At 42.7% G+C, this 17034-nt stretch overlaps 1 protein-coding gene and 1 long non-coding RNA gene across 2 annotated transcripts in view; one reads left to right on the forward strand and one right to left on the reverse strand.

Annotated features, from left to right (window-relative positions):
* The window catches only part of TEKT2 (tektin 2), a 40067-nt gene extending 30929 nt beyond the window's left edge, over positions 1-9138 (forward strand). Inside the window, exons 9-10 of the mRNA XM_069223835.1 lie at positions 7817-7896; positions 8774-9138. Of these exons, the coding sequence (XP_069079936.1) occupies positions 7817-7896; positions 8774-8987 (294 nt within the window). The 3' untranslated portion in view covers positions 8988-9138. The remainder of the gene's footprint in view (positions 1-7816; positions 7897-8773) is intronic.
* The window catches only part of LOC138284722 (uncharacterized), a 172873-nt gene that overhangs the window by 87267 nt on the left and 68572 nt on the right, over positions 1-17034 (reverse strand). The gene's annotated exons all lie outside the window — the stretch shown is intronic.

Genomic DNA, 17034 nt, shown 5'->3' on the forward strand with positions numbered 1-17034 from the left:
ATCTAACGTCCCCAAGTCAACAATTGCCAACCATGTTAACATCAGAAAAAAAGTATTACAGTCCTTCCACCTATTACACCAGTCCTACAACAGACTTTTTATGCCTACCCCAGTACCCTGCCTTTTTTCTCCACATCCTGCCCCCCTACAATTCCCACCACTCCTTAGCCAAACCTTTGCCTATCACCCACTCCTCTTATCTCCCTCTTCTATTACTACCTCAACACTTTCTTCTTTAACTAACCTTGTTTTTGCTGTCCCTCCAGATCTTCCTATGACTCCTAACCCTCTGCATTCCTGCTGTGTGCTACTACACAGTCATACCCCTCACATTCTGACTGCTCACCTTTCAGCTCCTCTCTGATCCTAGCCTTTGCTGCCTCACCTTCTACCCATTCTTCCATCATTATCTTTATTCTCTTATATAAAATCAGTTTTCAGCTTTATGACTTAATTCTTCCTCCACGTATTACTCATGCCTCTGAAAATTCCAGACCTTAAATGAAACCCAGACCTGCCGTTTCCACCTCTCCTTTTACCCTTTCTTTTACTTTACTGCTCCAAGCTTGTTTCCCCCTCAATCACGTATCCTTCCAGTTCATCCTGCGATGTTGTTCCTTAGCCTGCTTGATTCAGAAAAAGGCTCTATCCCAGCTCCCTTTTAATCCCAACTTATCACCTCTCCCTCTGAAACCTCCTTTATACAATGACGTTTTGTTCATTAATGCAAAGTCGCTGAACAGGAAATGCATTACATCTATGATCTTCAGTTAATGATGTGGATTTCATCACCAAAACCTGGCTAAATGATGGCTCAGGACCAAACTTATGTACAGTCATAGCTGCAGATTTCAGAACCTCATGAGAAATCACACCCATGAAGAAGATTGAAATAGGAATAGCCATTGTTCACAAAGCTTCCTGTCTACAAAATCCATTGTCAACCACTCATGAATGCATATCCCTGTCCACTTCATACATACACCATCTTTACCATCTTTACTTCACCCTAGCTACACTTATATGTTGACCTCCACCTTACAGTACTGTATGTCCTGACGTCTTCATAGACTTTGTCTCCAAGGTAGTGTTAACATATCACAATCTCTGCATACAAGGGATTTTAATACCTGGTTTGACAAATCTGAATTATCCAATTCTAAATGAGTTCTAGCCAACATGGAATCATTGAATATAGCTCAAGTGGTAAGAGACCCTTTCCTCACAGAACGGCCTATCCTGGCCCTCTCCTCAGAGAACGGCCTATCCTGGATCCTGGGCCCCTTAATAACCGCATCATAATTACCAGCAAATGTCACATGACCTGGACTTGGTCATGCTATACTTCATTCTAACCTCCACTTACTCTCTCCACCAGCCAAATCTAAAATAATTGCAAAAAATCATCCAGAGCATGGAAACAACTCACCTCAACTACATGATGGCTGCACCTATCATACCAGAGATCTCGGATCAGCAGTTTCTTCACTGCCTGACATGCCAACAGATAACACTACTAACTCCCATCAGCGCTGAAACCCTTGCTAGCTGACCCCATAGTTGAAATTTTTCAATTTCAACAAAAATCTCTGAAAAGACCTTTAAAAATGACAAACAGCCCCAAGGAAAAACTGAATGTGCAATATCACTCTCCAATCCTCAAAGACATTTTCAAGAAGGGGCAAACTCTGCACTACTCCCCTTGATTTATGAAGCAACAAGGCAGACAAGGACATTCACAGGATAAGATCGAATTCCTGAATACAAAATGATCAACCTCCAAAATCAAAACCTTCCTGACCAGTTCATCTCCAAAGCCAAAGACCTGGACGGATATCTTACATAGAACACTAAGGAGGATGTTCATCTGAATCCAGACATCGCCTCACCCACTCAACCTGTGACTTAACACTGAGGCCTACAGCGACAAGGGCACCCCATGTTTATGTTTGGCCGAATCCACGTCATAGTAGTGATAAAAGTACTGAAAATTGTTTAAAATAACTACTGTCACCTTGTAATAATCACCTGACTGCTGTGATCTGCAGGTGTATTTCTTACTTTTAGAATTTGTCTTTCTTGATTGCTGTGTGGTTAAACATCACAAACTTCTTCTGTTTGAGACCAAAGCCGGCAATCTTGAGTTTGAACCTCTGCACATTGTATGTTTTTTAGGAACTGATTGATCCTTTCAAACGTTTGATTTGGTCCTAATTCTGAGCACCTCTGAGCTTATAATTTGCCATATTTCAAGTCTGGGTTAAAAAGTCAATACTTGTGCAATTAAAGTTTTTCCTGGCTATATGCCAGATTTAACCTCCTCTGGTCAGGATTTACTTAAATTCATGCATTTTTAAGCAGTGAAATTGCCGAGTTGGGGTAGATCTTGAGTCCAGCTCTATTGATCAACTGCAAACATGTGTAATACACATTGTAAGTTAACATCCTAATGCAAAGGGGACAAATGCTGTTTACTACCTTGAATAACCAGAGTGCAAGATGAAACACAATTCTGTGAGATGGTCACCTGGAGCTCTGGGGAGTAAAATTGAAATATTTTATCCTCATGCAATCAAGTACAATCGTAAACACAAAACATGTATTAAAGTAGATGAACTGTGAAAACAATTGTAAAAAGTAGAGAAAAACTATAGCGGTAATAATACTCAGTGGAATTCATTTCCCACTCATTTTCACCCCTTGGTACTTTCAGGTGGTAGTTGTGGGGCTCTTGTGAAGTGACAACATGGCATCTGCTTGGCCGTACTGTGCAGAGCACTCACTGGATCTTAGTGCATGCACAAACACGCTTTAGCTGCTACACAACTCTTTTCAGCGTGTCTTAAATCTTTTCAGTGGCACAACCAAAAAAGTGCACGCTATCATAGGGTACCTGCACTTTAACCAAAGCATATTCTGATATGTCGATGGAAACACACACCAACATGGAATATTTACACTTCAGTTGAAGCATGTACTGTCATGGAGTTCTTGATCTTCACTGCAGCTACACACTGCTGGGAGTCCCTGCACTTTAATGGAACCACACACTAACAGGGAGAATGCACATTTATTGAAACTCTTGTTGACAGTAAATGCCTGTTCTTTGATTGAAGCACACAATGACAGGGAGTATCTTCATACTGGTAGAAGCACACACTCACATGCAGGACCTGCACTTCAACTTTTGCAGAAACATACAGTGGAAGGTTTTGCATTTTACTGGGTATCCAGGCTGACAGGAAGTTCTTGCGCTTTGACTGAAGCACACACTGGCAACAAGTGCTAACATTTCAAATGAAGCAAAGTGTGAACTATTTTATCTGCACTTTAAATCAGACACTAGCATAGAACACCTATACGTCAAAGTAGAAATTGGCAACAAGTATATGTAGTTAAAAGAAGCACATAGTGGCGAGGACTTCCTGCATTTCAAAGTAAGAACAAAATGACGGGAAGTATCTGCACTTCCAAGGAATGAACAATGACATGGCATACTTACACTTTGTTAGGACCACACAAAAAGGAGTGTCTGCACTTAAAAGGAGAGATGCAGACAGTGAGTGCTGTCACTTCCTTTCAGTCTTACGCTCATGCTTCAGCCACCACATTTGAGTTGTTCCCAGAGGATTTTTTTTACAGAAAGGTTCTGAAGAAAGAAATGTTGCTTGTGAAGCTCTTTTGGGATTCTCTCCCTTCCAGTGCTCACAAACATCTTGACCAAATACGCATTAATAAAAACTGTTGCCAGAAACCAACCCAAAATTGTAATCTAGAACCTCCAAAGCCATGCAAAAAAAGAAGGACCTTTTTAGGTCAAGAATCCCTATCCGCAAGCAGTTTATTTACCATCCTCTTCTCAAGGTACATTAGAGGCAGGCCGACCACGCTTTAGGTGAGAGGTGACCACACACCCAACATTGAGCAGTGTTATTCCTTTTGCACCATGGATGTGATACCATGGGCTCTGCACATATGAGGGTAAGGACATGGACTGTTTGCAGGTGGGTTGATACCGTGGACTACATGTAAGTGATGGGAGATACAATCAACTGTGTGCAGGTCAAGGTGAAATTATAGACCTTGAAGAGGTAGTTCTGATTCCATGGGTAGAAAGAATTAAGTGGATATGTTTGTCCAGCCTGTGTTTGGGAAGGAAGGCTGTGGTAACTGGGGTTCTTTGAAGGTGTAGGAAGAGGTAGGTGCTCTTAAGGGTACATTATAAGTTCAGAATTAAGAGGGATTTCACTGTCTGCAGACCCCTATGAAAAATGTTAGAGCCCTGCCTTTAATTTTGTGGCCTCCATATTAAGTGCTGCCTCTTCCCCCTTGTCCTTGGATATTCTGACCTGGCTGCTTTTAATGTCCTTACTTCCCCGTCCTCCCTTCACTCTTCTAAAAGTATGCTAAAACTGCATATAAATTTGTACTTAAATCATAGCATACCTTGAACAGTTATTTCTCTATTATGCTTTAAAGTTTCGAATTTGGCAAACATTTTTCAGCTATATTATGGGATCAGAGCCCCATAGCGCTAATATTTACATACTGTTTATTTACTGGGGCAGTGCCCATAAACATATTTTCCTAGCTATGAGCCTGCTCAACACAATCTACTCTGCTTCAGTCCTCTATTGAGTGAGGAATTTACCAAACTCACAGAAGTCTGTGTGGATTAGGATCTCCAGTGGATTCCCGCCCAGCCCATACGTACAGCCCATATATTTAAGGACATTCATGGAGTATGACCCTTTCCTGGAAGAACTCTGTACTGCTTGTTTCTGACCATGAATGTTCTGCCAATTTCTAGGAAAGCTTACATAGAAGAAAATAATCTTCTCCCTGGCACCTACAGGGTTCTATGCAGGTAGCAGCAAAGAATCAGCACTTACTGCACTGGTATTGGTTCTCTCTGTTGCCTTAGATATGGTCCCATCATCTGACTGTGCTCTGCAGACTTTTTTCCAGCAAAAGGCACAGTCTTTTGCTGGATTGACTCCTTCCTTACCAACACTTCAATGATTCCTTCCTTCCTCCTTCCTGATGCAACCCTATTTCCTCAACTGCCAGAGTCCCTCAAGCATCAACCATTACCCCACTCTTTTTTTATTGTACACCTGACACCACTACCAGATCTAATTTTCTCCTTCAAACTAAGCTGCTTCAACTTTGTGCATAAAACATGAATTTTGCTAAAACGTCAGACACCATCTGAGATAGAGTCCTGTAGTATTGGTTAATGCTTCCTAGTGATAGAACACTGGATGCTAACAAACCTCCTCGAACTAAACACATCAAAAATGTTGGCCCAGCCCTGTCCTGAAATGACTAGATACTATGGGGGTCATTCTGACCCCGGCGGTCTGAGACCGCCGGGGCCAGGGTCGGCGGCGGTGCCCCGCAGGGCATTCTGACCGCGGCGGTTCGGCCGCGGTCAGATGCGGGAAACCGGCGGTCTCCCGCCGGTTTCCCGCTGCCCTGCAGAATCCTCCATGGCGGCGGAGCGCGCTCCGCCGCCATGGGGATTCTGACACCCCCTACCGCCATCCTGTTCCTGGCGGGTCTCCCGCCAGGAACAGGATGGCGGTAGGGGGTGCCGCGGGGCCCCTGGAGGCCCCTGCAGTGCCCATGCCAATGGCATGGGCACTGCAGGGGCCCCCGTAAGAGGGCCCCACAAAGTATTTCAGTGTCTGCTATGCAGACACTGAAATACGCGACGGGTGCCACTGCACCCGTCGCACCTTCCCACTACGCCGGCTCAATTCTGAGCCGGCGTCCTCGTGGGAAGGTTGATTTGCCCTGGGCTGGCGGGCGGCCTTTTGGCGGCCGCCCGCCAGCCCAGGGCAAATCCCAAAATACCCTCAGCAGTCTTTCGACCGCGGAGCGGTATTTTGGTGGGGGAACTTTGGCGGGCAGCCTCCGCCGCCCGCCAAAGTTAGAATCACCCCCTATGTGTCAATCAACTGTCCAAACGAGCCTGGCCCACCTCCTAACTTATAATTTCAAGTAAGGTAGCTAGATGTTATCAATAACGCAAATCACTCCTTGATGCCCAAAAGTCAAACAAGTCACAAAGGGATCCCAAGATGGAATAAACAGAATCAGGCAAATATATCAGAATCAAATATAATTTCTGGCCCAAGCCATTGTATCTTCCCCTTTGATTTCACTAAACATAGCAGGCCACTGTCTGCCTAGTTTTCCCCAGTCTTTACTATGTCAATTGTACTTACCATGGAGCATCACAAGAAGTGATTCTAAATCTACAATGAATTCTTAACACTGCTGGCTGGTGAACAACTCCTTTGATCTTAATATTAGGTCACTCATTTCACCTACACTTCAGTCTCTAAATTGTCTGCCAGTGCCTAGATTCCATGTTCAAAGCAAAGTGCATAGCTCACTGTGCCATATACAGCTCAGATCCCTTCTACCTTCCACAAAGACTCTGGAGTCTTTGTAGAAGACCAGAGCATGTTGATCTAAACTTGTTACACTCTTAGCTGTCCCTTCCTTCAAAAGGTCCCACCAAAGATATGGGACCCACTCTGCTGGGCGTAGGGTAGTTTGCAATCTGACGCATCCCTTATTTATAACGACTGTTATAATTAACCTTAATAAGGATAGGTAGCCACATGTGTAAATGCATCTATTCTCACACTGTTCCAACACTGCTCAACCAGGGTCCTGGTGCAAATGGCAGTGCAGTGTCACTAGCAGCATGGAAAGCTATATAAATGCTAAGGTCCAATCCTATATAATAACAGACATTGGACAAATCTGCTTGGGGTTATAAACAGAAAACTCGTGGAGCGATTCAAAAGTTTTTTTTTTTTGTTTCTTATATTTAATGGTCCTTCTTTATAACCGTGGTTATAGCATTTTTGTGACAGTTTTACATTATTTTCCAGACAAGGTACTTTATTCTTTGAAATATAAATCCTTTTGTAGTGACTTTTTATCCAAATAATCATCATACTTCATTAAAATTATTATCACTTATCCCCCCCACATGTCCCCATCAGTTATCAGTAAATGTTACTTTTTAAAGGTGCACTAGCATTAAGTGGTTGTCATAGGCATGCTGTACAAAAATGATGATTACTTAGTTACCTAGGGAAGTGCTACACTAGTATTCGGGCCCCTGGATCCGTTGCAGTAGTAACCAATATGCTTGTGGTATTTTGCAATGTCTATATTTAGAAATATTGATTCAGAGTTCTTTACCAGCAACTGTTGCCACCAGAAAGGCCGTATTAGTGACCCATTGCCACTAGAATTGTTAAGTCAGTAGTTGGTGCTACTGGAATGGTTTAGCCTGTAGCGATTGATACAAGAATTGTTGTGCCAATTTCTGCTGCCATCGGAATTGTTTTGGCAGTCGCTATTGCTGCTGGAGTTCCTGTATGAGTAACCATTGCTACCAAAATTGTTCTACCAGCTACTGCTGCCGATAAGAAGCTTTTGCTTAAAACCATTGCCCCAAATCGTGTTTTTCTTTTGCTAGTGAGCAGTGTCACAAGAGTCCTTGTATTAATAATTATATAAATAGACAATCCGCCAAAGCAGCTGACCCCCCAGTTAATGACCTTTGCTACTATTGTGGCCTCTTGAAACCCTGTTGTGGGTAGCAGTACAGAAGCAAACCTACATACTTCCAAGGGCAAGGTTATATGCTTTGGCACATTGTGCTGCAACAAGCATCAGAGCATCTGGAGGAAGCTGGGGTAAATGTATCTTTCAGCAAAGAAAGGTGTCTTTAGATAGTCAAAAGCAAAGACTAAACTCCAGTAACATATCTTTCTGTGACTCCTAGGTCCAGTACGGGATCACGGATGAGGTGCACCAGCTGGAAGGTACCATTGCTGCCCTTAAGCAGAAACTGGCACAGACACAGTAAGTATCTGAGAAGAGTTGTATTGGTACGGACATTAGACTTGTGCAGATCAGCTCCAACTCCTGAGGACTTTAAGCAGGGTGTGGACCAATCAATACTTCATTCATTCTTTTGTTTAATGACATTGAAGGAACAGTTTTGCATGCAACGTAGTGGCTTTGTGATCTTTTCAAGAAGGTGGGCTGTGGCTGTGTTTGTCAATAGATTTGTTGTACAGTTATTTGTGGTGCCTTTATTAAACCATATGTGAACTTAAAGTATTGTATACTGATAAAGCTATCATGACCACACAGATCCTATCTACAGATGTTATAGCAGTTGCCACCATGAAGGCATCCCTACCAATGTACATCGGAATTGTATGAGTTTGTAGCACAGGTCCATTAACTTGTTACAAGTGTAGCATTCAATGTGTTGTGGTATGAAAGAGCCTTCATGCACATCCTTTTCACCATAAGGGCTTTGATTGTACCAATAACTGTAAAGTACAAAAATATTCCTGTTAAAACTATTGACATGGGACTGAGGCAGGTAAGAATCTTCTGGACTGTTAAACCAAAAAACAAAGGTATTATTAACCCAGAATTTTCAAATCGTTTTCCAAATATTGTTTTAGAAGATATTTTTTGAGTATTGCCATTTTAGGGCCGCACTTGTATCCTTCAGATGTGAACATGAACACACATTTAAATTTAGTCAGCATGATTAAAAAGCTGCTTGCCTTATAGTCTATACTGAATCTCAATGGAGGTACCTTCCATTAAGCTTCTAGACTATCTCATCTGCTCAGTTATCTGTAGCATAACTGTGCTTCATCTGTTTGTCAATAGATTGGTTCTGTGCCAAAATGTTTACCCTCCTCTGCTCTTTCCCAAGGGATGCACTGGATGCTTTGTACAAACACTTGGCTCGTATTCAAGAGGACATCCGCGTCAAGGAGAACACTTTGCTGCAGGACAACAAGTGCATGGACATCAGGAAGAAACTGACTGTCCCTGCTGAAAAGTACATGCCAACCGTTGACACCTTCAACCGCACCACAAACCGCTGCTTGTCTCCCCTAAAGGTTCGACAGTTAGAACTAGCCTAGCCTTTGGCAGGGAGTTCATTATTCCCAGTGTAGGGACCACCACCAATTATACAAATATATGTAAAAATCCCCCACTCCTCCTGCCTCCCAGGTACAACACTTAAGCACAATGTATCAAATAAATAAATAAAGTACTATATCTTCTTGTGAATTGCACACTGTTTCTTTAACCCAAACTTTATTGCATTTCGTTGAAGTATGACTCTACATTTGTTGCAAGTAAAGTCAGGTTTATTTGTGCAATATATGATGAAGCTTGAATGATCAGCCATGACAAAGTTATAATAGGTAATCGCTTGTAAGTGCAACACTAAACCATGAACTTCGAACTCCCACACACCCCTAACTCATTTGCCTTTAATTACTGAATGTCCTTGTGTGTAGTGATACGAAGGGGAGATAGAAGTGAGTTACACTATATAAGTGAATGTGCGGGAGATGCTGATCTTGCACATATAGGGGGTAGGAAAGGGATGCAGATCTGGTATCACCCTTTCAACTTTAAGATTTTATTGTATAGAATGTGAGTAGACACATGATGCTGGGGGTTATCAATAATACACACTCACCACTAGAGGATAACATGTTATATAGTAAAAGTGACTAATTCGGTGCCGCATCCTGTGCTTTAAATGCCTCTAAAAGAGCATCCCACTCTAGGGAGATGGGTTTCTTGCGAAGGCCGTGATATTCCTCATGACGAAGAGCACCGCTTTCTGTAAGACCCCAGTGGGCCACTTCATCCCTCCATGTTTGTAACTTTGGAGCTGTCAGAGATTTCCACTGTTGTGTGATGATCTGCTTTGCCAAAGGTAAAGATAGATTGGTGAAGCATTGTATTACCTTGGAAACCTTTCGGTCGGGGATTAAGACCAAGGAGACACTGTGCAGGTGTGTTCCATTGATCCAGCCCTGTAGCCTCGGACAAGGCCAGTGCAATACCTGTCCAATATTGGGATAGCGGGTTGCAAGTCCATAACATTTGTAAAAGAACAGCTTCTGGGGACCTACTATGAAGGCAATTAGAAGAGGTGGTGGGGAATATTTTGGCAAACTTATGTGGAGTTAGGTTTGCCCTTTGTAGGATAGAGAACTGAATTAGTTTAAATCTGGGATTATAGGAGACCTGTTTAGGATATTCCAGTATGCGTCCCCAATATTTATCTTGGATTTCACAAATGAGGTCTGTTTCCCAAGTGTCCTTTAGCGAATTTAGCTATGCCCTTATGTGCACTCAGAATCTAGTAGAGCCAACGGATAAGGGTAGTCCGTGTCTCATAGTAGGCAGAGATTGAAGTAATTCATATGTTTCGGGTTCTTTTCCGTCTGGGGTCCAATATTGCTGTATGTATCAAGTTATGCTGGAACTTGTGAAATATAATTTTTCAGGGAGCCAGTGTGATTGCACAGAATCTGCATGTGACATTAGTACACTATCTTGGAACAATGTTCCCACAAACGACACCCCCTCCCTTTCCCACAGGTCCAAGCGCTGCTTTGCGTGTGTCCCGGAGGGTGTAGGAAGACTGCAAAAAGGAATGTTTGGTACGTATGGTACAGTGCTTGCTGTGTATTTCAGTGCTAGTTTGAAATAGGGTAAGGCTACCTGGAGTAGGGGACAGCATACACGTGGGATTGTTACTCCAGGGCACAGCAACCTCTGCAGAAGACCATTAGCAATCTGTGATTGTGAGTATCGTATGTCCATTAAATTGTGGCCAGCTACACAATTGTTCTGCTTTGCTTCAAACTAAGAGGGAACAAGGCTAAAGAATGCAAAGAATGAAGCACTCTTAGTCTCAGTAATGAATTTATTAAGGCACTTCCCAGGGTTCAAATATAACCATACAAAAAATATTAACATTTAATTTGAATTCAGCAAAACATGTGCAACTACTAAAATAATCACAGCAGTTGAATAATACTAATCAGAGAAAACGCAATATATCATCAATCAATATGTATGCAGTGAATATATATTTATGCATGCACACAGTAAAGCTAGATAATTAAGAATTAAAAGTGCATTACCATGGTGATCGAATCCAGCATCATCCTTGCCTTTGCTAACGTCAAGGTGTAGAACCCTGGACAACTGAGGCAGGAGAAATTCTCCCCAATGGGATTGTTCTGAGCATGTGTCCACCCTAAGAAATGAGTTTGTTCTGCCTCAGCACCAAGCTTCCCCACCTTATATACTTTAAACAAACTTAAGAGGAAGGTTCTGGTAAGTTGTGAAATTCAAGCGCTGGCTGTACTGGGTCAGTGTTGAAAAACATACAAAGGATTGGCCAGATTCCAAGCTGTATTTCCAAAACAGAGCCGTACCCTTTTCTGCTATAAACATTCTCATCCTTAAACACTCTTATCAGTGTTGCATCCACCCTGTCATGTTCTCTTCCCTGGTGAGAAAAGTGAAAACACGTTTACAAGCTGTGCGTGGAAAAATACCTGCGCCACAGATGTGGCGGCATTTGGCTAAACACAAAATGGAGTCAGTGGTCAAGATAGAATCGGTGGTTAAATACAGTTAGCATTACACTCCACCCTTTGACCAGTGACCATACTGGTCTAAAAGTAACCCTTTTTGGTTTAAACATTGTAATTAGATTATGTATGCATTTTACACCGCAACATAGCTTTATTATAATACAAATCACTATGAGTATTTCGCCTAAAATATTGCGTAATTGCCCAAAATCGGGTAACCAGTTAGATAACTAGTCCCACCACCCTTTGTCAACATCTTGTTTTACTCCTTTCACCAATTCATGTAAAGCATCAGTATGAGACTGGATAGATTTAGAGTGGTCTAATAGATTAAAGCAACACATGGCCTCAAATTCTGAGCAGCCATGACCGTGCTTTTACTGTAAATTGTCAATGGCAGCCCTGTTTTGCAATACAGCTTTTCAAATACCGCGTATATCTAGCAATAACTCGGCTAAAACGATGAGTGTTGTTCTGAACTATTGAACCTGTTAACTTGTTAATAATTCAAGTATTATAAACAGCTGATCCTGGAACTCTTACTAAAAAAATGCTTAAACTTACATATTCTGATTTAGATAATAACTGAATTTCAGAATCACAGTCTTTGCTTAATTGAACTGTTTCCCTTGGATATCGAGTATGTACAGAATGAAATGGAAATATCATGAGCCTTAATCGTGTAAAAGCAGACGGTCCACCAGTTATATTGACGGGAATGTATGTATAAGTGGTATTTCCACAAGAGAACACCCACCCCACTGATAGTTTGACATGTTGATGTGGCTAGCAGCAGTCACAATATATTGACAAGACATGCTATTATCCATATTATTACAAATTTATAATTTTTATGCTGACACGGTATGCGTTGTTCCTATGGTATCTTTTGAGGAGACCTCGTTATTGTCTCTAGGCGCATTTGAGCACATTTTCTGATTTTGTAAGAATCACAAGTTAAGTTATAGCAGACAGCACCAGTAGTAATATTGTTAGTAATCACATGGGTTAGGTTATCCCATTTCTCATTTGTTACCTTTTGGCAAAACCTGCAGTATTCGTATGGGGAAAGGTGTGACAACACATCACTCCTTTGAACTGCTCCAATTTTGTTGGTGGCATTAAAGATTTGTAGTAAAACACTGGCAGGAGTGTGTGTTGGCAGGAGTTGGTATAGCAACCAAACAGGTGGAGATAACATCAACAGTACTTTGCATTTTTTTCATGCAGAAGTCCAATCTGTTGAGCATGACTCATGTCAGATGAGTCCAAACATTTTCGGTCAAGTGCAGTAAAGGTGTTGATCTGAGTGGTCGGTCAATCATTTCAGAGCTGGGTGCTTTTGGTCCCTCCCTACCCCACACACACCCAAAGGGAGACCACGTATATCAGCTAGTACAAAGACACCTCAGAGTATGATCTATAACCAAGACAAGCATGATCATTCTTGCAAATAACATTTATCCGCTGGTATGTATTCCCAATTTTCTTTTCCTGGTTTCATGACTAACTGGACATTATCTTTGCCCTTTGCAATGATTTCTGCTGGGTCAAGAGGATGATTTGGGGATTCTACCCACACTTTAGCACCATGGTTTTTGTCAGTTGAGCCAAAACCTCCCTCCCCACGCATTGCAAGAAGGGCTGGGACAGTTGCCTTGGTTCATTATTCCTCTATACACTGGGATAATCACTAGATGTGCAATTCTTTCTCCGGGTTGTATTATGAAGTCAGTGTCTCCACTATTCAGGAGAATAGTTTTTATTTCTCCTGGTAGTCTTCACCAATCATTTCCCCCAAGACCTGAATACCTTTGAGTGCCAACCCAGATCTGGTAAATGTAAAAAATGTAAATTAGCACTTGTATAGCACACTACTCACCCGTTAGGGTCTCAAGGCACTGTACTCATACCGCTATGGAACCCCTCCTGGCTTTTCCCTGTGAGGCACCCACTCCTGAGCACCCCCAGGGTGAAGCCAGGCATCCAAGCACTGTTGGGGCCGTTGTGGAGATTAAGCAAGCTATTGCCCAGAGTTGCAGAGTGGGACCCATGAATTAGATTAGGCACCGAGGCGAGAATTATCTGGTCAAGGGGAATTGAGCCCAAGACCTGCCGCAGCGGGACTTGAACCCTGGTCTTGAGCCAGATCTCTGCTTCAGGGTCTGCCGCTCTAACCATTGAGCCACACTTCTCCATTGGTAGCAATCAATCCGGGGGAATCTGTATTCCAACACCCGTTTCAAGAAGTGCCATGTCTCTTGGTTTCAATATGTGGGGTTTTAAAGCATGTAGATTAAGACCCGCTGTTTCTGGTGTAGCTCAGTAAGGAGCTAAGGCTCCTGGTTTTATTTCTCAATACATGATGGTGTTGGTTGCTACATGGAGTTGTATCTTTAACACTGGGGTCAACATTCGCATTAAAGGGGTCTCTGCATTTGTCAATGGGTCTGTTATTTAAACTTTGAAGGTCTTCATTTAAGTGCTCTCTCCAGTTTCTCAAAGTTCCATCTGATAGCTTTTGTAATTGGGCTTTCAGCAAGCCATTTATTCTCTCAATCAGTCCTGCAGCTTGTGGATAATATGGAATATGATAAATCCACTCAATATTGTGTTGTGAGCAATAATCGTGCACCAATTTTACCTTTGAAATGTGACCCAATGTCACTGTGTACTCGGAGTGGGACTCCGTAATACAGCATTAACAAGTCTAGAGTTTTAATGGTATTATACTGAGCGGCATGTTTGCAAGGGATAACCCATCAGGTAACCAGAATAAGTATCCACTACTGTGCAAGCATATTGACACCCACAACTAGGCTGTAGTGGCCCAATGTAATCAATTTGCCATATCTGCCCCAGCAACATCCCTTCCCCCAACTGACCTTTGACTGTTTGCGGGATAGATCTCTGTTGTGTGTGTTGACAAATAGGACACTGCATGATCATGTTTTTAAAAAAAATCAAATCTAATGGAATGTGCATCCCCCTAATCTCTGCCCATCTGTCACTGGCCTTCTCTCCCAGATTTCAACATTTTTGGTGCACCCACTTAGCCATCCCCACCAAGTCAGAATCCTGTGTTGCAACTTCTGTCTCTGAGATTTTGGCTTTGCTGTCTGCAAGGGAATTAAACCATTGTTCTAGTGAGTCTGTGGGACAGTGGGCATCTATTTGACACACAATAACGGTGCTGTACTCCAGCATTTCCCACATTTCTTGCCACATCTCTTTGCCCCACACCTCCTTAGAATGTATTTGCCAGTTATGTGCTACTATGTGGGAAGCCAGGTGGCTAACCCATTGGCGGTAGACCAAGAATAAGTATAAATATGACAGGTCCCAGGCATTTCTTGTTTCAGTGCCTGGTATAGAACATACAATTCTGTATATTGATTACTCTTCCCTTCTCCTGTAGTAGACAACAACTTCTTGGTGACTGGGTTACATGACACTGCTTTCCAATGTCTTTTGGTCCCCACATATTTGGCTGGACCATCGCTAAACCATATATGCTTCCTATCCTCAGGGACAAGGAATTTAAATGGCTCACCCCACATCACTGGTGACTCTTTTATCTGTGGTGCCTCCAGCACTCTCTCCTCATCCTGCACAGGGGCTTGTGCCACCTGCTCATGCAGGGCTGCTGTCCCTGCTGGTCCCTTTCGGGCCCTGTCCTGTATGTACCATTTCCATCTAATTATACTGGCCTCTTGTGCATGTTCTATGCGGTGAATTTTGGGTGAACTCATCACCCACTGCATTATTGGAATCTCAGGTCTCAGAACCACATTATGACCTAGGGTCATTTGCTCAGTATCCACTAGAGCCCAGTAACAAACAAGTAACTGTTTCTCAAAGGGAGTATATCACTGTCCAGCATCAGATTTTTCTTTTGGTCCAGAAACCCAGGGGCCCCCTCATTCTTCCCTGTTTTTGCCACATGCTCCAATTTGCATATTGCCCCTGAATGGTTACATGTATCTCAATGTCTCCTTCCTATACTGGGAAAAAGGCTAAAGCCTGTTGAATCACCTCCTTTGCCAAGTCAAAAGCACACTGCTGCTGGTCTCCCCATTCAAACTCATGTTTCTTTCTTGTCACTTTGTACAAAGGGGCCAAAATCTGACTCGAGTGAGTGATATACTTCTCCAAAAACCAAACAATCCAATGATTCGCTGAGTCTCCTGCTTAGTATGGGGAGTGGCAAATTCTAAGATCTTTTGTTTTGCCTGCAGCAACACCTCTCTATGTCCCTGACTCCACTGAATTCCTAGAACCCTCACATTCTGAGAGGGTCCTTGTGTCTTATCTGGATTAATCATCCACCCTTTGCTATGCAAGAGTTCCACAACACTCCAACTGAGCCTGCACCTGTTCTTGTCTCTCTCCCTGAATCCCTGAAACATCACATCATCAATATAATGGGATAATTGCACCCCCGGAATGACAGGTAGTTCATCCAGGTGTTCTGCCACCAGATGGTGGGGCTATGTACATAGCCTTGGGGGAGCCTTAGCATTCAGAATTGTCTGCCATTCCACAAGAAAGCAAATTGCTCCTGACTCTCAGGAGCCAATGGTATAGAAAAGAAAACTTTGCCAATCTCAATGGTTGCATACCAGTTCCCCTTTATGATTTTGTATTCTCTCAATCAAAGTGATGGTGTCGGGGACTGCAGCAGTCAAGGGGATGGGCATATATTTGTTCAATTCACGGTAATCAATAGTCATTCTATAGCGCCCATCTGGTTTATGCACAGACCACAGAGGATTATTCCACTCAGTGGTGATTGGAGCTACCTCACCTGCCTCCATCAACTCCTGTATAGTCTCACTTATTTCCTCATCCTCTCTTGGAATTCAGTATTGCTTCAAACGAACCACCCTGGTTGCCGGGGGCACCTTTACTGGGGGTATCTTCAGATGACCCACCCTCACTGCTGCCAATGAAATGTATCTCTTTGATCCAAACTGATAACAACCATCATCCAAGTATAAAGTCATCCCCCTCAGATTGTCAATTCCCAGTATATACTCTAGGAGGGGCACAATCAAAACAGTATATTCTCTTTTTGGTATTCTCCCCATTTTCCTTTGATCAGTAGTCTGCATGGCGGGGTTTGTTTTCCACCCAACCCTGTGATGGTGTAATGCTGACCTGTAAACTTTTTTGGATTTCCATAAATTGGAAGATGCCTTCACTCTGGTGTCGACTAATGCCTGGACCTTTTGTGCGTCTAGTGAATTTCTAAATCAACATGGGGTCTGTTATCTTTACAAGCCCATCCCTGTACCAGAGCTTGTTCTGTTTCCTAATCTGATTTAAACCTGTCTACTTTTGCCCAGTCAGGTCTGGATATATGCTCTTATATCTGCAAGGAGATTCCTCTCCTTCCCTGTTCTCAGCAGTTAACCAATTGCTGTCCAAATCCTCTTACCTTCGTGAAGAAACATTTTGCTCCCTCTCTTTTCCTTCCTCCTGCATCTGTGGCTGGCCCTGATTCTCTTGTTTATTATCTTGCTTGTTAACTTTCCTTCTGCCTTTCTTTCTGTCC

The sequence above is a fragment of the Pleurodeles waltl genome, chromosome 3_1, assembly GCF_031143425.1.
Source record: "Pleurodeles waltl isolate 20211129_DDA chromosome 3_1, aPleWal1.hap1.20221129, whole genome shotgun sequence".
Classification (NCBI taxonomy): domain Eukaryota; kingdom Metazoa; phylum Chordata; class Amphibia; order Caudata; family Salamandridae; genus Pleurodeles; species Pleurodeles waltl.